The sequence below is a fragment of the Aulonocara sp. 'chitande type north' Nkhata Bay genome, linkage group LG5, assembly GCF_057382095.1.
Source record: "Aulonocara sp. 'chitande type north' Nkhata Bay isolate Kocher_YH1m ecotype deep benthic linkage group LG5, A_spYH_male_GT1.1, whole genome shotgun sequence".
NCBI lineage: Eukaryota > Metazoa > Chordata > Actinopteri > Cichliformes > Cichlidae > Aulonocara > Aulonocara sp. 'chitande type north' Nkhata Bay.
Genome location: NC_141348.1, coordinates 2419577 through 2440921, shown reverse-complemented (window position 1 = coordinate 2440921; position 21345 = coordinate 2419577). Strand labels below are relative to the sequence as shown.

At 41.7% G+C, this 21345-nt stretch overlaps 1 protein-coding gene across 8 annotated transcripts in view; it reads right to left on the bottom strand.

Annotated features, from left to right (window-relative positions):
- Positions 1–12895, bottom strand: part of ehbp1l1a (EH domain binding protein 1-like 1a) — a 49612-nt gene extending 36717 nt beyond the window's left edge. For 4 of the 8 annotated variants that reach the window (XM_086290940.1, XM_086290943.1, XM_086290941.1 and 1 more), the window contains exons 1-6: positions 12580–12895; positions 4829–4886; positions 4425–4520; positions 4293–4346; positions 3046–3224; positions 2572–2717 (exon numbers count right to left, since the gene is read on the bottom strand). In XM_086290940.1, the coding sequence (XP_086147066.1) occupies positions 2572–2717; positions 3046–3224; positions 4293–4346; positions 4425–4520; positions 4829–4886; positions 12580–12683 (637 nt within the window). In that variant the 5' untranslated portion in view covers positions 12684–12895. The remainder of the gene's footprint in view (positions 1–2571; positions 2718–3045; positions 3225–4292; positions 4347–4424; positions 4521–4828; positions 4887–12579) is intronic. The other 4 variants (XM_086290944.1, XM_086290945.1, XM_086290947.1 and 1 more) reach the window with 3 other exon arrangements.
- Between the last annotated feature and the right edge of the window lie 8450 nt (positions 12896–21345).

The window sequence follows — 21345 nt, the reverse complement described above, 5'->3', positions numbered from 1 at the left end:
TGAAAGCAGCTCCAGACCATCCCAGTACCACCTCCATTTCTGACTGTTGGTATCATGTTCTTTTTATTAAATATAACACTATATTTAGAGTTTTAGTAGTCAAACCTTCCAAAAAGTTAATCTTTTGTCTCATCAGGTCAGAGAATATTTTCTTAAAAGTCTTGGAGGTCATTCAAGTAGTTTTTTGGCTAATGTGAGACGAGTCGTTGAGGTCTTTGGGGTCAGAAGTGGTTTTTGCCTTGGAACTCTCTCATGGGCTGAGGCAGGTGAGGCCTGCAGTTTTTTAGATGCTGTTCTGGATTCTGTTAAGGCCACCTGAATGAGTCATGATGGTGCACTTAGATCAATGTTGTTGTTATAGGCCGGCCACTCCAAAGAAGGATCGCCTCTGTTGGTTGGCTAGATTCCCAAACCCTTAGAAATGGCTTTGAAACCCTTTCCAGACTGATAGAAGTCAATGACTACGTTGCTCAGCTGTTCTCCAGTTTCTTTCAGTCATGGCATGAAGTCCATTTTTTTCTGGTCAGCATCACTTTGTCACGCAGGTTCTAGTCAAGTGATTTCTTGATTCCTAGGTCTGGCAGTAATAAGGCCTGAGTGTCACGATATCTTACAGCATCCTGCCATGACACTGCGGGGCGACCGTGGCTCAGGGGGTTGGGACGCGTATCTGTAACCGGAAGGTCGCCGATTCGATCCCCGGGCTCTCTGTCCTGGTCGTTGCGTCCTTGGACAAGACACTTTTCCCTACCGCCTACTGGTGTTGGCCAGAGGGGCCGATGGCGCAATATGGCAGCCTCGCTTCTGTCAGTCTGCCCCAGGGCAGCTGTGGCTACAACCGTAGTTTGCCTCCACCAGTGTGTGAATGTGAGAGTGAATGAATAGTGGCATTGTAAACCGCTTTGGGTGCCTTGAAAAGCGCTATATAAATCCAATCCATTATTATTATTTGTCTCTAACCATCGGGAACCCTCACGTTAACTTTTATCGAGTGGAAAAAAGTTAGCATTCATTCTCCAGCTTCGCTGTGTTTATGTTATGGTAGCATAGCTGTGTCGCTAGCGATCACGTAGCACATCATTATATACCAGCTAGCCCAACTTCAGTAACCCTGCAAACGTCACTGCTGTTTAGTTTTCTGTCTTCATTCATGTTGGAAGTGATAGCAGAGCTGTACGTTTGAATTTTGTCAAAAATCTCTCAGTCAGAACATGCTATATCATGTTTAGGTGAAAGCTAGCGAGCTAACTTCCTGCTAGCTTCTAACTCTGTTAAATGTAACTAATCCTGTTTTTATGGATGCCTGGGTGTTAAAATTAATTGTTACACCTGGTAAAGCAGCAATGCTGATCATTTTATTAAAGATGAAAGGTTTTAGACAGTTTTTAACTCTCAGTGATGCGGCTGTGTTCGTTTGACTTTGGGACCTGAAGCGGACAGAGTTTAGGACCCAGATTACTCCACGAGGCTCCTGACTACGGTGGCCGTAATGCTCCGACAATCCATCAAGCGGTGCGGCTTCATAGCTTACCAAAGTCGTACTAAAACATTTTTTGACAGATTTTTGAGCGCCGTGTACCACATAAAATCGATTTGAGGTCAGTAAGCACAACCAGAATTCATACATAAGGCGCACTGTTGATTTTTGAGAAAATTAAAGGATTTTAAGTGTGCATTATAGTGCGGAAAATGTGGTATACAGAAGAAAGCAATATATCGCGATATATATCGTTACCGCACCTGCTTCAAATTATACCACGATATGGATTTTAGGCCATATCGCCCAGCCTCAAATGGGAGTAACTACTTGTTCACACCGGGCAGGTAGATCTCCTTAGTTTTTAATAAATGATTCATCATTTAAAAGCTGAATTTTATATTTATTCAGGTCATCTTTGTCTAATCCCAAAAAGTTCATTCTGGTTATCTGGACGTCGCGTTTTCAGTGGGAGAAACATTTCGTCACTCAAACATGCAAAGCACCCAGAAGAAATCAGGAAGGGGACAAATACTTGTTCATGGCACTGTATGTATTAATTCTGGTATTGCCTTTTTAGGTACATATTTGCACTTTAAATCCAATATTTCTAGCTGCAAATTTTAAAACCTAAAAAGCGCAGGCATGCATTGACTCTTGTAGCAGAAAATATTACACAAACAAAAATCACTTGTAGAACTATCTAAGACTACCTCAGGTATTTATCCTGATTCATCAGACCAGACCACCCTATTTCATTGTCTCATCATCTAGTTCTGATGCTGTCAGGCCTTTTAGGTACTTCTGCTGGTGAACATGTACCAGCACTCTGACCAGTACATATCCATGCAGTCCCATATGCAGCAAACACAGAACCTGAACTTTTGGAGATGATATAACTGTTATCTAGCCATCATATCTGGGCCTCATCATTACATTTACTATCTGTAGGCACCTACTAAATGTGTGACACAGGTAAACCACAAGACATCGTTTATCTTCCAGGCTTTGCTTTTACCTAAAAGTTGAGTATTTTGTCTTCTGTCATTTTTAGCCTGGTTGAATCAGTGCACAGGTATCCTCACAAATCTTACCTGTAACATAAGTAACTTGTCCTGTTCCAAATTTTGACCTTCTCACTTCGCTGACTTCATCGTCGCTGTCATTAAAGTCATCCAGATTACCAATATCATTCTGTTTTATGCTCATAAGACTGGCCAAACTCTGCATGTCCTCATCTCTGTGATAAAACAAAGAAATCAGCAGACATCACTACCTTTATCCAGCTCCACTAATATTTTCACATACCTAACAGAAAGTTTTAGATTCAATGCAAAGCTGCTGATGTCACACTGGATGTTACACAAACTGCTGATCTGAGCGTGCTGTGCTCAAATGTCCAGATACAAATTTAACCCAACAGATTTTTATAGACCACATACGGCCATAATCCACCCAGTAAAACCTCAACAACTTGGACATTACGTTGGAAATCTGCAGAGAAAAGTAATCCTCACTGCTCCTGGAACGTCATAAAAAATAATAAATAAAAATGCTTCTTGACTTACGTGGCCTTGCCTTCCCTGAGAAAGATGCACGACAGGTTGAGCTTCAGTGTGGCTTCCACCACTTTCACAGAGAGTGGTTTGAGCGTCAGTGTTAAATCGTACTGAGCTGGTGTGGCGCTTGCATACTTCTTCATATTGACATCAGCTGATGCCAGCACTTTTTTACATCCTTTTGTCTCCTGATTTAAAAAAATAGAGTTCAAGTTTGAATGCACACACATTCATTAATCCCAAAGATAATTAGTCACCACTCAACAACAACACAACTCAAGGTCTAACCACAGTATGGCATAACATAACATTGCCCCCGCCATCTTTTTACTCAAAATATTTTTATTGAGTGATCAATACTAACAAACCCTTTCCTTACAAACCCCACAGAAGTTAGCTGCAACACCACTGAGCTTCACGTTCCCATTAACACAGACACACATCAGACCTCGATGGAATAAGCAAGTCAGTTAGTCAGCAGGAACATCCTGAAGGTTAGGTTAAGGTTAGAGAAGTTTGTCAGAAAAAGACCCCAGATTTGATCAAATGTGCCCTTTTGGTTCTGGATGGAGCAGTGGATCTTTTCAAGACTGAGACACAACATGAGATCAGCCAATGATCGTGGGAGGGCGGGGCAGCAGCCTTCCACCTCAACAACCAGGAGGGAACCAAAAGACCGCAGCCGACGTTTTGCCCAGTAATATACTGATCATCCTCACAAAAATTTGCCAAGGCAGGGTAAGTCCAAAACGTGGGTTAGTTTGGCATCATCAGACCTGCACCTGTTACAGCGAGGGTCTAAGATAGGATAGATTGTAGCTAATTTGGATTTAGATAAGTGGGCCCTGTGGTACTTTGAATTGCAGTAGGGAGTAGCACAGAGCAACGTGGAGTTTACCAAAGGAATGAATCCCAGACGACATCTGACATAGATATGTCCAACTCCCTCTGCCCCACCATCTTTGATAAGGGATTCGATGTGCTTTGGATCCTAAGCTGTTCTGGTTCTACTTCGTACTTTTCTTGTCCCATCAGTTCGGTACTAGTTAGTCACATAATCATCTTGCCATTGCTACTCAGTATGGCTGGATATGGTGAGAAAATCTTCTAATTTAGTTTGTTGTTCTTCCATTTTGGTCCCGTGTCGTTACCACAGAACACCTCTATGTCCTATTAGCCAGGTAGCCAAGTTTCAGGCCCCAAGTGTTTATGATCATACCACAATATGAAAGCTAGCACAAACAGATCAGACTTACATTCTCAATAACAAAAGTCCATTCTTTGTCTTCAAACTCCTCTGCAGTCGGTTCCTGTCAGAGCATAAATAATTAGCTGAATGACATATTATATTCCCCATCTATAATCCATATAATTAATCAGCTCCATACCTTGAAGAGTGTGACCGTGATATCTAAACTCTCTGGAACCTGCCAAACCACCAAGCCTCTGTAGGGGTTCTGGATTCCTGGCTGCCAGCTGTGCAACTGACAGAACAGAAACAGGAAGCATCAAGAAAAGGCTGCAAATCACTAAAGAGGATTATATCAGTCCAAAATGGAAAATGTGGTACGTTTTAATTGCTATGCAAATTGGATGTGCAGCCTTCATGTATTAGGTCAAAATATTTAGTAATGACTAATCCCAGTGTAAAAACTACTCCATCTGTCAGATGCTCACGTAGAAACACTGGTTTTATATTATGACAAGTCAAATTTTGTTCTTAAGTAGCGCTGGCACAACTAGCTCCTTTCGGTGCTTTGTAAAGACGCTCGTTTGTTTCTCCTTTTATTACCTTTGTGCTGTGACGTCTGCTCCTTCTGATCCACACCACTCTCAGTTTGTCCGGTTGCCTGAATAACAGCAGAGCGTATATTGTATTTTACTGTATTTTACTGATTTTACTGTGTCTGGCAGCATACAATGAGTATATTACAGCAACAACTAAAATCCTTTTTCAACACAGACACTGTCTTACACACAGATAAACAAGTTAACCAGTTTCTGAATGAAAGTTTGACTTTCACTTCAGCCAGGCTGTAGATTTTCTTCTCCAGCTTCATGTTGGTAACAAGTCCCAGGCTGTATGTGAAATCTATTTTTTACAATAGACACTGACTCTGTTGTGAGCAGAAACACTGACATGTTTTGCCTGTTTCATTGCAATCTGTGTGGCAATGATGATGGCACCCACGATTTGGTCAGACCTTGTGTAAAACACACAAGGACACACACACACACACACATACATGCCAAACACACAGAGGACAAAGACAAAAGGGGAACCTAAATGGACAAGAAACTGAAACATACAAGCGCAATCCCAAAAGTAAGGACTCCCGCATCGACCGAAATGGGGATAGAAAGATAAACAGGTCGTGCCCGTGTCATAGCTGCTCACCAGCGCCGCCGCACAATCTTTCAAATGTTCTTTCAACTTTGGGAACAGGTGAAGTCCAGACTGTAGGGTGGATGGGTGATGACGTTTCAACCAAAGTTTTGCAACAGAGCGACAGTTTAACGGGCGACGTGTGGATGCGCGGTGTTGTGGAGAATGCTTACGCTCTTGCTCAGCATTTGTCTTCTCCAGTTCAGAAATGCCCTTCTGAGTTTTTCCAGTGTTTCACAGTGCCAGCCATCAAAGTCAACCAACAAAACCCCCTTTCAGTCCCAAAACACAGCTGAGCACTGTGCGTAAGCATCGTCCACGACACCACACGTCCACACGTCCACACGTCGCCTGTCAAACTGTCACTCTGTTGCAAAACTTTGGTTGAAACTTCATCATCCACCCTACAGTCCAGACTTCATCTGTTCCCAAAGTTGAAAGAACATTTGTTCAGAAGGCGATTCTACAGCATCGGCGATGAGCAGCTATAACATGGGCATTGTAAAACTACCAGGCTGATGCTCAGTGGACTGAGGCATAGTTGCATTATCACAAACAGGCATGGTGCAGGAGAGAGTGTCTCCTTTGAGTGGACTGGTTCTTATACAGCACTTTAACACAACCTGTAGACTCGATCATTTGCAAAAGCACTTTTTTCTACGCTGTTTCCAATCTAACATTCAGTGGATGCATCGAAGAGTAACATGGAGTTAGTATCTTTCCTGAGGATTTGGCATGCAGACTGGAGCACCATCCAACCATCAACCTAGTTAGTAAGTGACCACCTGAGCTACATCCCTCAACCCTCAGTGAGCGACTAAGCCCGTAAACTCATCAGAAAAGAGTTTACAAGGTCAAGGTTCAGGGCAGCTTTCCCATAGACATCTATGGGTTACGGTCAGGTAGGTTTGGTATACTTAAACAGGATGTTTTCAGGTTTAAGGCACCTTCATGTTCCTTTCAGTTTTCAGGCTGAAGCTGAGCCCATTGTTTCTACAGCCTGGGGTAAGACACATGCATGGGTGTGGGCGAATCATTTAAGCTTGCCATAAATGACATTTCTGTGGCATCACAATCATTGTACAAGTCTATCAGAAGAATGTTTTAAATATGGATCAGCTAGGCTGTATGCTCCTCAAACTGTGAAGCCTCCTCTAATATGGTTACACTGTAACACTGTGCATTTTAAAATGAGGTCGTTATACATCATTCCTGGTACCTGTGAATGTTTTCTTTCAGGCGCTTTTGTCTCTACAAACCACTGAGTTACTCACCACCACAGGCCTGTACATTTATAGGTCAGCACAGAAACATGTCTGTTATAAATAGTGCAGCAGGTGTTGCTCTAAGCTCTGTGAAGCATGTTGTCCATGTCTGTTCTCTGTCCGTTGCTTTCATTCTCACTCATCGCTCACAGTCTCTTACCAAAAGCAGCTGGTTAGTTGATCATTTGGGCAAGTGTTCAACAGTTTTCTGCTTTACTCACTGTATTTGTTTTTGATTTAGAGCAATTTGGTTAAGCTTTATGACAACTTGACAACTTGTAGTTCTGGGAATCGTTTCTATTAGTTATGATCAAAATAGTTTTCATCAAAGTCAAATCAGTCCAGTTTTGGGTGTTTACATGATGAATCTGCCTATAAAAAACATTTATTGAGATCATTTTAGTCAGAGGTCAAACTGAAGCATGTTGTTAACTCTTGTTGCAAATTAGACAGTGTGACTGGGTGGTAGACGACCTCGGGGTCACATCTGGCCCTTTAGTTGTCTGCGTGCATATCTGCATGTTCAATGTCCTACTGTCGTTGTCTGGTTCTCACTGTACATGTCACTTCCTGTCTTACTTTGAAGGTGCCTCGTCTCATGCGTCTGATTGGCCCCAGCTGTGTTTCCCCCCGTTTCTCGTTCCCTCATTATCCTTGTATACTTCAGCCCTTCGTTTCACTCTGTCCGTTGTCGCGACCTCCTTCATTTCCCTGCTGTGTGTTCTGCCTGCCTGATTAGTTCAGGCGTCGTCCCAGTTTACTTAGTTTTATATTTCACAGCTGTGTCTTCTAAAATAAAGGCCTGTCTGTGAGTCTGCAGTGGGATCCTGTCCTGCCTGCTTCACACAGCAATTCATGACCCTGACATCAACAAATACACAGATTCTCCTTCAGCCCCCTTTCACTGGTCTGAATTGGCCCGATGTTTTCAGAAAGAAATACAGACGTATGTAAACCGTCTGCTTACTACATTACTCACTCCTTCACTGAGTGTCCTCGATCTGAGCTGCTAATCTGCATTACTCCTGGTATAAAACTGGTTACTATTGACATGAACTGGCTGCATCTTTGTCCTACAGACATGACCAAACATTTTAGCAGTGACACAAAGTTTGTTTCTTATGCACTTTGCTGCTTCAGTTTTTGTTTCAAATAACAAGAAGAAGAAGAAGAAGAAGAAGAAGAAGAAGAAGAAGAAGAAGAAGAAGAAGAAGAAGAAGAAGAAGAAATGTACAATTATAGATCATAAGTTTCAAAAACTTTTTGCTGGGAAAGAAATAAAAGTTTAGTTTTAGTCGTGGTGTCAAAATCTTTGTCACCGTTTTAGCTTTGACATTTAACTTATTTCAGTGTTAAACTTTTGTGTGTGGTTTTATTGTTCCGGTGAATATCGGCTTTGATCTAATTGTCTTGGGATGAAATCCAGAAAAGAAAATCCTATGGGACAAAATAAGGGATGCTTAAAACCACCTCGGGCACTCTGACCTCAGAGATTCCTTCAGAGCCCAAAAAGAAAGGACGTGATTACATGATAATTACCTTTTACAGTGTGCTGTCATTAGATTTCCAGTAACACTGCCTTAACAGACACCACTGACCCCAGTACAGAGCATGCAAAATGTGACAAATCTCTCTAAACTACCACAAAGCACAAACAGTGTGAAAGGAAGGCCGGCCAAAATACAAGCCAGGGCCAGAAGACTGAAAACACATGTTGACTGAACAATGACTAACGCCAGTGGAATTAAAGGAACTCCTACATGCCGAACCTAAAACAGCAGCTCTAAAGCTAAGCACAATATCCTCTGTATACATAAACTGGAAATGGCCAAGAGGAACATGTTTCAAGCTTGTCCTGAACACTGAAAACCAGACTAATCATCCAATCTGTTCACGAGAAGAGAAATGCCGAGCAAATACCAAGATTTTAGATGTTTTCTGGAAGAGGCCAATGGGGACTGATGGTTCATCCATGAAGATGTCTCTGGCTCGTAGAGTCAGTTATAGATCTACCTCCTAAAGAATTTTCTTCACTTTGCAAAATATTGTAGTTTTTCTTAAAGAATTTGGCAATCATCATCCTAATCATGTACTCCTTTATACTCCTTTATTCTCATACTCAAGTTCAACATCTGGGATCAGGTCCAAATATCTGATCTGATTAATCTGTCGTGGAATAATGAGAGAAAAAAAGGTCCTTATCTTGCCAAAACAAAACTTTTAGTGACTGGGCCAGTCGGCTTTTTGGGTTCATTTAAGGCCCCGTCTCTCACTGGTAGACTCATTTAATAATTCTGTTATTTAGATTTGTGCACCATTACATGCTGATGTTTCACAATCACAACAACAGTGGTCAGTTATATTGTAAGGTAAAGACCCTCCACCCTATAAGAATAGTCAGATGACACTAAATAGTAACAGTGGGAAGGAAACAAACTCCCTTTTAACAGGAAGAACCCTTCAGCAGCATCAGGCTCAGGGAGGGACAGCTACCAGCTAACAGCCAGGACTCGCTGGAGGTGAAAGGAGGGAGACAGGACAAAAGCAAGCCAGCCCTTGCAGCCTGCGTCTATTGCAGTGTAACTAAGGGAGGATCCAGGGTCACCTGGTCCAGCCCTAACTATATGCTTTAGCAAAAAGGAAAGTTTGAAGCCTAATCTTGAAAGTAGAGATAGTGTCTGTCTCCTGAATCCAAACTGGAAGCTGGTTCCACAGAAGAGGGGCCTGAAAACTGAAGGCTCTGCCTCCCATTCTACTTTTAAATACTCTAGGAACAACAAGTAGGCCTGCAGAGCGAGAGCGAAGTGCTCTAATAGGGTGATATGGTACTACAAGGTCATTAAGATAAGATGGGGCCTGATTATTTAAGACCTTGTATGTGAGGAGCAGGATTTTGAATTCTGGATTTAACAGGAAGCCAATGAAGGGAAGCCAAAACAGGAGAAATATGCTCTCTCTTTCTAGTCCCTGTCAGGACTCTTGCTGCAGCATTTTGGATTAACTGAAGGCTTTTCGGGGAGTTTTAAGCCTTTAAAAAAAAAATTAAGGACAAACGGCCATAATTCATATTTGTTTTTGCTTAATTCTTAATTGCCAATATATATAATCAGTGTGTGGGTGTGACACCAAGGAGCCACTAATCTGAGAGAATGTCTGACTTTATAAATGTATGATTAAATAAAAGAAAATGTATTGAGTATTCAGTTTTAAAGAAAAACAGCAAAAGAAAGTATTCCTGTAACTGGATTAAAAGGGATTATGCTAAAAGATGTTCATGTAAGAATAAGATCATGACAGAGAGGTTGTATAAACTAATGGAACATAAGGAGAAATATGCGACTGAATGTTCATATACAATGAAACTTTCTATGGTAAGAATAACATGGAAAAAAAGAAACTGTAATGAAGTGATTTTAACTTTTAAAGTTAGTTTTAAATCATGTATGATGACAACTCAGACAGACAGGGAGAGGATGATGAGGTACGGGTGGACAGTGATTCCACAGGTGAGACCAGACGTTATCTCAGACGATGTGACATAAAAAGGGGGAGAAAGGAGGAGCAGGTATAAAAGCTTTGTGCAGAATAGATAAGAAGAGCAGTTCAGAGGATTGGACCTAAGATGTTCACAGCTGGAAGCTCCTCCTCATGCCTGGGTGTGCCCATCTCTCCAACCTCCTTCTTCACAAGGATCCGAACAAGCTCAGCATTAGCTTACAATGGGTTCATTAGACACATGTAACCGAGGTGATTTGATTAATATTTTCTGATTAGTATTATTTGGTTCTGCTTTTGTTTTGCTCCTATTATATTGCTTTAATAAAATATCCTTCGTTAAATGGTTTTAATTGTGGGCCTTTACAAAGGGACTGGTAAAGTATTCATCTACATCACCATGAATGACTCTTACAGGTTAATCCAGCCCTCCTCAGTCTTCCAGGACGCTAAATTTAACCCAGTTAGTTACCAAGTGCACCAATCTAGAGGGGAGCTGCAGTAACAAACGGGGCTGCTGGCAGCTGGGCCTGTACTGGCTCTGTCACAGGAAGAAGGGTAGGCATTCAGGGCTTTTCAGGCAGTTAGTACTGGGCTAATCCCCACACCCAGTAGCTCCATCTAAGCACTGCTTACTGGGTAAGACTCACAGCACCAGAGATTGGGGTTGGTTTTTCCCTCTACAAATAAAACAAGCTTTTTTACACTGACTCTTTGGAGATGTTTTGAGCTAAAGGATGATTGGAGATCGACCTGCAATTAGCTAAGACAGCTGAGGCTGAGGCTGTTTGAGTAACGCTGCCATCATAGGCCTGTGGTTCGTAGGTGATGATTGAGACAGATTAATCATATTTTAAAATTGAAGCACTAATTTATGATAGGACATATTATAGCAGTCTTGAAGTAATTGGTTTTAATAGACACATGATGATTGCTGAGGTTAATGCAGTAGGATCAGTCAGATAAAGACTAAATAAATATAAATAGTATTGAAAGTAGCTGAACATATTATATATCTGTGGTCAGTTATTTTTTCTCTAATTGTTAAAATGTTATTAGTAAAGAAATTAGTGAATTCAATACTTTCTTCAATTAATGATGAGGAGTGAGATGTCACAGCTTTACTGAGGGCTTTTAAATAGAGCAACAAACTATCTTTCCTGGGGAAATGAAGGTATTCTAAATTAGTGAGATACCACTTCATCTCAAGGTGCATGTTTGAGAGTTATACCATGGAGTCCACTTCTGATTTGAGGCTTTCTTTCACAGAGGGGCCACAGTACCCAACAATCACATGACCCCCTATGAGCAAGCACAACAATGGGAAGGAAAAACTCCCTTTTAACAGGAAGAAACCTCCAGCAGAACCAGGCTCAGGGAGCACAGTACTCTCTGCAATGAGGAATTATGTTACAGCACCTTCCAAAAGATACTGTAATGAAATCTATTCCCCAGCTGTCTTTATTGTAAATGTAAATTTTGTTAAGTAATAAATAGACAAACCTCTTAAATGTGCACTTTCTGTGCCACATGTCAGAGCTCCAGAGTGTGATTAAAGTGGTGGCTGATTTCTTATACAGCCCAGCCTCACAAAATGTGACCAGTTAGTGTAAAGTCAGCTGGTGGTGGCCCAGCACTCACCCAGAATCACATTATGAGCCACAAAAACACAAGTGTTTGAATCTGGTTAAAGCGCTACTTTACCGGAACAACTGTTTGCCTTCATAAAAAGGTTTCCTCGTGTTTTTAACTCCTCCCAACAGTTATTGCAGACCTGGGCCTGCCACAGATTTCTTATAAGCGGGGAAGTTTTTATCCATGACCTCAGTGTCCAGAAGTCTACTTTCAGCCACTGATGACGGCGTAGATGCTTCATCCTTCCACCAGCACACGTGACACCAGCAGTGACACTAAACTGCACCACCACTCACTCCCACAGCCACGACAGTTTTTTGGCTTGACCCGTTGCCATGGTTATTAGGATGCCGCATGGTAACAATTACAGTTCTCTTATCAAGAAAACAAACACGGAAGTAATGGGGCGGGCTCTCTCTGCAGCAAAACAAAGCATTTAGCATTATTTTTTCTGAACATTAAAACCTGAGGTATTGTGCCGACGACCTGTAATTACACGGAGTAATTGTATTAAGTCTGTCAATAAGACGTTAATGCGCAGTGATAAATACGCCGGCTCGTGTAAACTGAGTGTGGATGATACACTTAGTTTCACAGGCTTTACTCGCCGAAATGAGAAGTTCACACGCCTGACCGGAGTTTGGCATCACTCTCTCTGTCAGCCTCTTTAACGCTCAGAGAGCACACCACGGAGCAGTGCCGGGGTGCGCAACAAATCCACAGTTATCAAATACTGACAAATATAAGAATTATATCACTCACCATTTATTTGTACATTCTATGATCAGCTCTTGAAACGAAGCCGCAAACTGGAATTTCGACGCCTTCTTTCCTACCCGCTGGAGCCGTTTCCAAACCGAAGTCATGCTCGACCCTGTCACACACGCTGAAGTTAAATTACACGGAGGGCAGGCGTGTCCCCTCTTCCGTGTTCCTTCACCGGGGAGTGGATGGGAGACTCCACCTGCCTCGATGACAGATCCTCACCAGTGCTCGATCCGTAGACACGGTACAAAACAAATACTCCGGTCACGTATCGTGAAGTTAACGCGGACAAACCGGAACCCATCGTCACTGGGACTTTCAAAATAAAATCAGATGTCTCTTCCAACTTCCACCCATCAACAAAGGAGGAAGTTTACAGTTTAAATCTCATCGTGAGCATTTAAAACAAAGGTTTTAACAAAAATAATGATACATTTTCCACTAGAATGCTTATATTTTGGCACAAATACATAAATAAATAAGAGGAAGTCAAAGGAGAGCGTCACAGGGCGAGCAGCCAAAGCACACAGAAGAGCCCCACCCAGTGTTTACACTGTGGTTTCACTGCTAATCACACTGCCAGTAAAAGTTTGGACACACCTTTTTATTTAATGTTTTTTCTTTATTTTCATGAATGTTTACGCTGTAGATTCTCACTGAAGGCATCAAAACTATGAATAAACACATGAAATTCTGTAGTAAACAAGAAAAGTGTGAAATAACTCAGAACATGTTTGATATTTCAGATTCTTCCAAACAGCCTTTGCTTTGAGTCCTGCTTTGCTCACTCTTGGCGTTCTCTCCATGAGCTTCATGAGGTCGTCTCCTGAAACGGTTTCCAACAGTCTTGAAGGAGTTCCCAGAGATGCTGAGCACTTGTTGGTCCTTTGCCTTCACTCTGAGCTCCATCTCATCCCAAACCATCTCCACTGGGTTTAGGTCAGGTGACTGTGGAGGCCAGACCATCTGGTCAGCACTCCATCACTCTCCTTCTTGGTCAAACAGCCCTGACACAGCCTGGAGGTGTGTTTGGAAAACAAATGATGGTCCAACTAAACACAAACTGGATGGGATGCATGTGGCTGCAGGATGCTGTGGTAGCCATGCTGGTTCCGATGAATGCGTCCTCAGCAGCAGAGGTGACTCTTGTGACCATGTCAGGTGATGACATCACGAAGCTCACTGAGAGAAGGCCGAGGGTTTGCAGCGCTGCCAACAAAGCAAAGGGTGCTGCTTTCAGGAATCTAAAATACAAGACAGACAGATATTTATTAATGTGTTTTGCTACATAATATCTTGCTTCATATATTTGAGTTGTTCGGTTTCTATCTACTATCCATCTTAAGTATCGTAAGTAGTAAAAATAAAGAAAAACCATTGAATGAGAAGATGTGTCCAAACTTTTAGCTGGTAGTGTAACTTATCTAATTTGGAGATGTGTTATTTAATGAAAGCTGTTCTCTAACCTATTAAACTTCCTGTTTCACTACAGTTATAACTATGGGTGCCTTGACATAGCTCAGATTAATTTAACACGTCACACATGCAGTGGCTTCATATCCTGGAGGATAATCTGATAATAATAACATTGTTGCTGTTGTTCAGATGTTTTAGCAAGGAGTAAATGTGAAGCACAAACTAACTGGCAGGAAACCTTTCCCTCTGTCATGAGCCCCCCTCAGCTGGGGGGACTTTTCCACTTTAGGTGTCAGTCTATTTATAATCTGTTGCTAGCACATGAAGGATGTAATGCAGCTTCTGAGGCACACACAGGCATTAGCCTTTTATATTTGTTACATGCAGAGTCTAAAGAATGATGACATTGGGAAATTATTTTTTTTTAAAACATTTGAGAGCTAAAAGTAACCTATTTTATCATTTGTAAAAACATTTAAAGAAGAACTTCGACTAGGGGATTTTCACCTTTTATTACGTTTATGCCAATGTATGTATCATGACTTCCTTTTTTCCAAATCCAGCAGACCCAAATCACTATACTGGCAGAGTAATGCCCAACTTTAGTGGCAATCAGGGATTGGACCAGTAAGGCCTCCAGCGACCTCAGATAGGATGAGGAGCTTGGTCATTTAGGAGAGTCTCAGACTAGAGCCACTGCTCTTCCATCCATCCATCCATCCATCCATCCATCCATCCATCCATCCATCCTTTTCCACTTATCCTTATGTTCCACAACAACAAAAAATATCTGGTCAGGTTAGATGTTTTGGGCATGTGTAACTGGGAGGAGACACTAGACCCAGGACCCGTTGGGCAGATATTTTGCCCACCTTATAAATGTCTCAGGGTCCCACCAGAAGAGCTGGAAAACATGGCTGCAGAGAGGGATGTCTGAGAATCTCTGCCTAGACCACTGTTCCCACAATCTGGACAAGGGTAAGCGAAAGAAAATAGTGTGGATATCAAATGCTCCAGTGGTCTGTAGAGTGGCTTTTTACTGCTTTTTACTGTAAACAGAACAATTATAACACCAAAGCTTTAAGATCAGGGAAAAGCTGACTGCACAGTTTGAGTTGACACAGTTGACCGTGGTATCCATTTAACCCATCTTGATAATAGGTTGGTTTCTAAATGTGCTCTTATCTAGATCCAAACATGTAACACGTTACAGAGAGGAGCGTGTTACATGTGAATAGTCTTAGTTTGGACTTTTGTTTTGGAGTTGCATGAGGAAACTGGCTGGGAGCCCTGCTTTTCTCACTACATGTAGATATTATCAGACAGTACAATGATCATTCTTTTCCACACCCACAGTACACAGCTGTACCACAGGAGTTTTAAAACACGTCACCCTCCATGTCCCAGGTCAAACAGAGCAGTATGTTTTCTTAATCTGATGAACTGAACACAAACGTCTACACCATAAAGCTTTGTAGAGGTAAATTATAGAAACACTATACAAATATATGCGGATAATATTTAAAAATGCTCTTCTGCCTAAAGTGTGTTACAGTAATGAATACGAAATGAACAGTGAGTCACTATAATCCATCTGCATGTGTTGTTTTACAGAGGCTTGGTGCTCTGCTGCTTACCAGCAGGAAAGCAGGAGAATAATAAGTCTGTCATTGCTGTTTACAGTGAATTTATATTTGCATTTACAGTTTTGAGGAATGTATCTTTGACATTTCTGTAACTAGAAAAATGAGTAAAAAAACAAAAAACAAAAACGATTTTCAATTTCTTTGTCTTTTTTTGCACATTTTAGCAATGTATGTAGTTACTATGGACTTAATACATACATATTATTAAAATGTGGGATATAATGTTTGTATTTTTTTGCATAGCAAATTGAAATGCTCCCAAAATATGGCACTACAGCATGTAAAAATGTAAAGAGGGTTGTTTTTGTATTTCGTGTAAGGTACCGATCAATGTTAAAAAATAATAATAACGATAATAATAATTTTTTAAAAATGCAAAATTCTATAAGAAATAGATTGATTCATTTTTTAAAGAATGTTATATTTTTAGGGTTGGCAAGATTAGTAAAATTAAAGTAGAGGGCACTGCGGGCGATCTTTCTCCTCAAGCTCGAGTCCCCTACCAGAGACGAGGAGCTTGAGGGTCCTGCGCAGTATCTTTGCTGTTCCTAGGACTGAGCTCTTCTGGACAGAGGTGTTGCTCCTGGGATCTCCTGGAGCCCTGTGCCCAGCTTGAAGGTCACTGCACCAACTGTTCTGATTGCCACTAGTACCACTGTTGCCTTCACCATCCAAAGAAAGAAAGAAAATTAATTTTTTCTCTTTTTTTTTTTAATGGAAATGTCCCTCACCTGATCTCAGAGCATGTTTTTCATTTTCTGAAAACATAACTGAACGCAGGGAGACCCAAGAGCAAGCACCAACTGATGAAGGCTGAAGCAAACATCTGGCAAAACATCAGAGGGGAGGAATTACAGCATTTGCTGATGTCCATGATATTTACAGTCTTTGACAGCGAGGAATTTTCATGCAAGTATTACATGAATAGTTTGCCCATTTACCTTTGATCCCCTGATGTGGCCTGCTTCAGAGGAACATTGCTGTAATTCCTGAACACTTAATGTAACAATGATGTAACAATTTAAATCTTTGTCATCAGAGCTAAACATTCTCTTCGAACACATCTTGATTGTTTAAAGTTAAAATAAAGGAAGTGTGTCATTGTGAACCTAACTGTAGCTGCTATTTTTCCAATGCTTTGGTGAACCTACAGAAACTGTCAGGTACAACCACATACAGAATCATTCACCACAGCCTGGTGATTGTGATGGTTTCCATAAACCATTTCAGTATTATTTGTATTGTTTTGAAATTCTACTGTTCAATAAGAGCTCACTAAAAAACATCCAAGAATTCAAGCTCAAAATGATCATAACATATACTTGGAAACTTGTAGTAAGGTCAAAGCAATCAGATCCCTGCTGCACTCCTGCCTGTGACCTTTGTAACTGTAGCCTGGCTAAGCCAGACACCTGTGAGCTGTCTGTCAGAAGCACGCACTGAAATATTACCGTTACAAAACATCTAACTGTCCTCGCTGCCATGATGCAGCAGTTTACATTTCAGTCTCAGTTACATAGACTCTAGACAGCACAATATGTTACAGAAAGATAAAACTGAAAATCCTGCTCTTTAGCTCCTACATTCTCTACTGAGTACATCCTGGAAATGTGGGACAAGCAGAGGAAGGAATCCAAGCATTCAAGTTGGAAGCAGGAAACCAAAAAATATTAAAGATTTTAAAAACTATTAAGACTCTAAAGTGAATGGGAGCTGCAGGATTGTCTGTACTTGACATGCTGTCTCTGAGGATCCCAAATCGGGAACAACAGTTGGCTGTGGTATTTAATCCTGTGCTTGACCATCAGTCATCTGTGCGTCTCACAGCCGCAGCACAGCTCAACACTGATCTCATGACTGCAGGGAAATGACAAAGGAGGCTCTCAGCAGCGAGTCAGCTGAACTCAGTTTCACCTTCAAATGTTTCCATGAGTCTTTTTCTCTAGTAACAAAAACAACTCTAAGTGTATCATGTTAACATATTTATTCTACACTGTCTCATGCTGACAGATCCAGATTTTATATTTAGTTTTCCAGTGACTGAGTGAGTGAAGAAAATCCACTGGATCACCATGTTGTTCCTCATTACAGTCATTTATGATAACATACTTGTCATAAAGATGTGGTAACACTACAAATTATCATGTATGAAAAGAATTTAGAAGGAAATGTCTATTTTAGAATAAAACACAAAACCCATGTGTCAGAGTGTGGTTTGTGGCACGAGTGCAGAGGAGGGATGGGGCAGCGGGTTGAGGGGGCAGGGCAAGGCTGGTAACCCTCATCCAATCATGTCTGTGAAGATTCTCAGTCATCCAGGTCATGGTAATCTAAGCAGCTTGGAAAGTGTCTGGACTTTTCTTGAAGACGTTTCACCTGAGAACCTTCTTCAGTTCTCAGAGCAACTGGTGGACAGTCCCAGATTTTTAAGCCCTACTGGGAGTGTCCCTAAAGAGTTGACCCACTATTGATCATCTGCCTAATCACATGAGCCAAAGTGTGAAAACAGGTGTGGGTCACCATCAGCTGAGGTAAACCGTTGTAAGAACTTGCCCCAGCCTATCATGTGACTTACTGAGATCAAATGACCCAGGATGTGAGAGGGCGTTAACTGGGCGGTTGGTGGTTTTATCTCTGATGTGCGGTCTGCATGCCAAAATATCCTCGGGCAAGATGCAAAACCCCGAGTTTGTCACGGTGCCTCGGCCCTCTCAGGTTGATTTGCTGCTTTCTCTCTCTCCTCTTGTCGCTCCATCTCTCCTCTCTTTAGTGTGTGTGGGAGTAGTCTGCTTTTGGTACAGAAGTGGGACTTTTCTGAGTTTCCCACCTTCTGACAGTGCTCAAATACAGTAGAAAAATGTTATAGAAGAACTAGTCCACTTACATTAACACCTATTACAGTCGACAGTATCGAACACTGAGGTCTAGCAGGACAAGCACAGAGATGAGTCCACTGTCAGAGGCCATAAGAAGATCATTTGTAACCTTCACTAAAGCTGTTTCTGTGCTGTGATGAGCTCTGAAACCTGACTGAAACTCTTCAAATAAACCATTCCTCTGCAGATGATCTGTTAGCTGTTTAACTCTTTCAAGGATGGCTTTTTAAGTAATGGTTTGATTACTATGACCCTATTATCAACCTTGTCATATTTAAGATTCAAGCATTAATTAATTGTAGTACTACAAGGAAAGAAGAGAAATACACTTATTTGGGAAATTCCTTTCTAACAACATGATGAGTAACGATAAAGAAGCTACTTTTAGCTTCTCACTTAGTCATACATGTTTGATTTGACTGTTGTTTACATCAGAGGCTCTTCCCGACACAACCCCAAAGGGATTTGGCTCCTCTTCAGAGCAAGGCAGTGATCTTTCACTTCTTAGGCAAATGTGTAAACCACGTCTTGTACTACTACTAATGGCTATAGCGTCAATGGTTGTCTGTCTCTCTGTGATAGCCCCGTCATAGACTGGTGACAATGGACGGCTGTCAGAGGTCGACCCATAGCAGCTAGGATAGGCTCCCCCGTGATAGTGAAGGGGACAAGTGGAAGATGATGGGCGGATAGATGGGTGGAAGGTGAAGCCTGTAATTTCCTGCACCCAGCAGTAATGAAATGCACCATACACACATTGTGGTGAGGTGACACACATTATATCACCTCACCACTTTGATTATGATGTAATTCATAATCAATTAATATTTGAAAGTTAGTGAGTATGGGCCATGAGATGGGAATTCGCAAAAGTCAACAGGCCATGAGGAATCAAGTAATAATCCTGGCTAATTTCTATCAACATGATTGGGGAGCACATTTGAAGCACTATGTGACAACCACCTCATAAGAGACAGCCTACAGAGTGTAGATGCTTAGGACTCTTCATTATTTGGTTTTGGAACTGAAAAAGCTTGGATGGTGAAATGTCTTCAAAAACTTAAAAATGCTTTCTTTTCAAGCTCTTAAGAAGAGGGAGGCTCATTGAATCAGCATAACCTGTCTGCAGTGGGGGAAAATGCAAGCAGGTGGACTATATCTTATGGATATAAGATGCCATTTTAAGTAGAAGGGGGAGAATATAGCCTCTCCCTCTCAGGGGCCAGGCTGTCAGCTGCACCTCCCCAGGAAAGGGATGAAGCAGTGACCTGCTCCCCCGGGACAGAAGATCCCTCAAACAGGGGGTGCGGGATCACTGAGGGCATGAGGGGCCACCAGGACCAGCCTTGCCTCCTCGGTCTGGACCTGGTGGACGACCGAGGGGAGGAGGGAGAAAGGAGGGAAGGCAATACCTGGGGCATCCCACCCTAGGGGAGGGTCGTGTCCTTTAAGGAGAAAAACAGGAGGCAGTGTGTTGACTCCATGGAGGCAAAGAGGTTGACCTCTGCCCACCTGAAGCCGTGGCAGATTTGTTCGACCACATAGACCGCCGCAACCATGCTGTCCGTCCTGATAATCTGACCGAGGAGACGAATCACGTGGAACCCCTGCAGTCGAGGCAGAAAGTGCCAAAGCGCCAGGAAGACGGCGTGCAGTACATTGATATGGTGGGACGGTCTAGCAGCCGTTGACCCCACAGTCCTCGTGGACTGCACCCTTCCCCCCTTCACTCCAGAGTTTTGTCATATCCTATATGACCTGGCACGGGGTTCAAATGAGCCACCTGGATAATCATCTCAGCTTTTTTTTTTTTTTGCAGCTTCTGGCATCAACAGCTGGGTGTGGTCTTCCCGTATGTGGGTGTCAAGCTGAGCGCAACACAAACATTGCATGTCCCTGCCAGTTGTGAACACACCCGCACACACAGCCCCATTAACCTACTGAACCCGGGCCAATCAGCTCCCAGACTCAGGGATGCGCCGGAGCTAACGCAGCCTTCAGTGTAAATGCTTTATCCACGTATTTCATTTCCACCGTCCCATAATCACACCTGTACCCCTTTGGCAGACTTTTAAACCCTGACCCTTTGCTGATAGTGTGTGTCACTATCAGCCCCCGGTTCTAATATGGTTGTAAGCCACAGAGGGGGTTTCCTACAATACCAACTGTCTGCCAGCTATAACCCAGTTTTGAGATCCATCCTCAGACGCCTTAACAGACAAGTTCAACAATTGTGCTGCAGTGATTTCAATGGACTCCAGTTTGTTCATGGAAATGGGAGTTTTCTAATTATGGAGTTACAAATCTGTAGTTTTATTAAATAATACTGCTTCAACAAAGTATTCAGCTAACTCTGTAAATACATATGCACGTTATATTTTTGTTTTTTATTTTATTTTTTTTATTTGTTCATCAAGAGATTATGCAAACTTACATACATTGTATTGTATGCATCTTACATGACATATTTTCTCAAACATTTCTTCCCCAATCATTTTAACTTTTTCTTGTTAAACAAAAGACAAATTAAAATACAAAAAAAACATCATACCAGCACAAGAACAGAAAACTGAGAAAAGAAAGAAAAAAAGAAGAAAAAGTGAGTAAAAAAAATAAAGTAAAACTCAAATAATAATAGTAATAAATTAAAAATTAAACACTATATAAATAAAATAAATTAAAAAAAGAAAAAAAGGGGGGGTGCTTAAATCCTATGCCTACCTTTAAAAAAAGTAAATTTCAAATTCTTTTCAGTCCAGTCGGTGGGTAAATTGCATTGTTCTAAGGAAAAGATTTGAGATATTCCACTTGCAGATAATTTTTAC